The 2,500-nt window shown below is 44.3% G+C and overlaps 1 protein-coding gene across 1 annotated transcript in view; it reads left to right on the top strand.

The window, feature by feature from the left end:
• Positions 1 to 2,417, top strand: part of LOC135109312 (pseudouridine-5'-phosphate glycosidase-like) — an 87,140-nt gene extending 84,723 nt beyond the window's left edge. The window contains exon 11 of the mRNA XM_064020647.1: positions 2,346 to 2,417. Coding sequence (XP_063876717.1) covers positions 2,346 to 2,402 — 57 coding nt within the window. The 3' untranslated portion in view covers positions 2,403 to 2,417. The remainder of the gene's footprint in view (positions 1 to 2,345) is intronic.
• Positions 2,418 to 2,500: the final 83 nt, after the last annotated feature.

Below are 2,500 nucleotides of genomic sequence, written 5' to 3'. Positions count from 1 at the left end.
TCCCACAGTAATGAAGGAAACTAAGCTAACTTTCCTATCAGTGAGAGAAAATTGACAAAAATCGCCCTTATGATTAGGAGACCGTAAGGTGTCTTGTCTATCACACTGAACACACGCAGCCATCTCTCCCTCTTCCTCTCCCTCTCTCTCTCGCTCTCTCCCTCTCCCTCTCCCTCTACCTCTCACTCTCTCTACCTCCCTCTCTCTCTCTCTCTCCACCCGCCAGATTTCTTCACCTGAAAGAAAATTGCCTCCAAGTAAAGAAAGGAAAGATAGTTTGCGGGGGAGAAAAAAGTCTTAATTAGGAGCTGCTATCTTGAAAAATCACAATAAAAGCGTCTTCATTTGTTTTTGTCGTGAGTTTAGGGACGAACTCTCTCCCTCTGTGTGCGTGTGTGTGTGTGTGTGTGTGTGTGTGTGTCAGTATCAGAGGTGATGGGGAATGAACCAAAACTACCTGGCGTAGGTTAATAGATGTCAGGTCAAGTTATGGCGCCTTAGAGAGAGAGAGAGAGAGAGAGAGAGAGAGAGAGAGAGAGAGAGAGAGAGAGAGAGAGAGAGAGAGAGAGAGAGAGAGAGAGAGAGAGAGAGTAAATACGAGCTGCCCATGACTAATAGTAAATTGTATCCACCTTACTAATGCAAGGATTAGTATGTATCTTCGATCTTTCATTCTTTTCTTGGTAACCCATAGAACTCTTAATGCTTCCTGCCTACGACTTGAACTGTTCCACAAGTATCAAAACACACACAAAAAAAAAAAAAAAAACACAGATTTCGGTCCTCCTGTGTTTTTTTCTGTGAGTGGCAGCAGAATTAATCATTTTCTTCTACTTATCATTGTATCCTTGGCGCGTCCTCCTGTCATGTAAAAAAAAAATATATATATAGTACAAGATAAGATAATGGTATAGAAACGTGCCCTGAATGTCGCTGTATAGACAACATGTTCGCGTTTAATACAGTTATAATAGTTGCCTTAATGATTTGTGTTAAGAGTGTTAAGGCGAAGGCTACCCGACAGTGGCGCCCCGAATGAGGTCTTATTTCCTGAGCAAATTATCAAAAGTTAAAGAAGCGGCGAAGTTTAAGCGAAAATAAGCCACTTCTCCTGAGTTTTCGATCAGGTATTGTGTTGCTCCTTCGTCAGATGCGAACATGCTTCTTACGCTCCTTGCCTTCTCGGTGCTCGGCTGTGTCTCAATACCATTTTCTTCCTTCCTTATATTATTCTACTTGTTTTTCCTTATTTCTTGCATTATCTATCGAATCTTCTCTTCTGTCTACCTTTCCTTCCTTCCTTCCTTCCTTCCTTCCTTCCTTTAGTCCTCCTTTTATTTACTCATCTAATCATTTCTCCCTTTTCGTCAATATTCCTTCCTTCCTTTATTCCTTTCTTCCTTCCCTCTCTCCCTTCCTCCCTCCCTTCCTCCTTGACTCCATTTCGCCACCATTTACCACTCTAACTCATTTCCTCTCCCTCCACAGCCTTTTCTAAATAGCACGCTGTCTACAAATTGCTCATCTATTCTTTCAATCTCTTTATTCTTCCTTATATTCTTACATTCTTTCGTTCTTGTCATCCTTACTTCCATCCCACCCTCCCTCAGTCCATCTCTCGTTCAACCCGTTTGTCCTTTCCTTTTTTTCCTTCCTTCCTTCCAGCCATCCATCCATCCCAAGCGGTACTGATGTAGGGAAGAAGGAAGTAATGTTGAGTTAGGTCAGGTGAAGGTAGGGTGCTTTTATTTGTCGCATAACCCGACGTAGTAATGAAGGACGCGTTGTTGCATTATTCATGTCACTCCGTTATGCTCCTTCATGCTCCCTCTGTGAGAGCGACGCGGCGACCGTAACCTCATCACACCTCCATCAGACGGCGGGAACGAGCAGCGGGAGGGACGAGGGAGAGGGGAGAGGAAGAGGGGGAGAGGAAAGCGGGAGGTGAGGGAAGAGGAGAAGGGAGAGAGGGGGAGGTCTTGGAGGAGGAAAATGAACAACGGTGAGTGAGTGTTAGAGAGAGAGAGAGAGAGAGAGAGAGAGAGAGAGAGAGAGAGAGAGAGAGAGAGAGAGAGAGAGAGAGAGAGAGAGATGAAAGTGCATGTCAGTATTTGCTTTACAGTTTTATTAGTTTACGTAGATTGAAGCAGGTCATGTGTATTGTATGCTTTAATTAATATATTCTCCCGCTCTCTCTCTCTCTCTCTCTCTCTCTCTCTCTCTCTCTCTCTCTCTCTCTCTCTCTCTCTCTCTCTCTCTCTCTCTCTCTCTCTCTCTCTCAAGTCTACTCATATTTGTTCTTCCTTTGTGTTCCTATGTGTAATGTTTTGTTCCTTCCTCCCCAGGTGAGTGTTCTTGTGCTCTCAGTCCTTACCTCGGCGCCAGACACACGTGAAAGGTAAGGAAGGGAAGGGAAGGGAAGGAAAGGAAAAGGAAGGGAAGGGAAGGAAAGGGAGGGAAAGGAAAGGGAAGGGAAAAAAAGGGAAAGGAAGTGAAGGGA

Source organism: Scylla paramamosain, chromosome 18 (genome assembly GCF_035594125.1).
Source record: "Scylla paramamosain isolate STU-SP2022 chromosome 18, ASM3559412v1, whole genome shotgun sequence".
In the NCBI taxonomy this organism is placed as follows: domain Eukaryota; kingdom Metazoa; phylum Arthropoda; class Malacostraca; order Decapoda; family Portunidae; genus Scylla; species Scylla paramamosain.
Note: the sequence above shows the minus strand (reverse complement) of the source record. Positions and strands in the feature narration are given on the sequence as shown.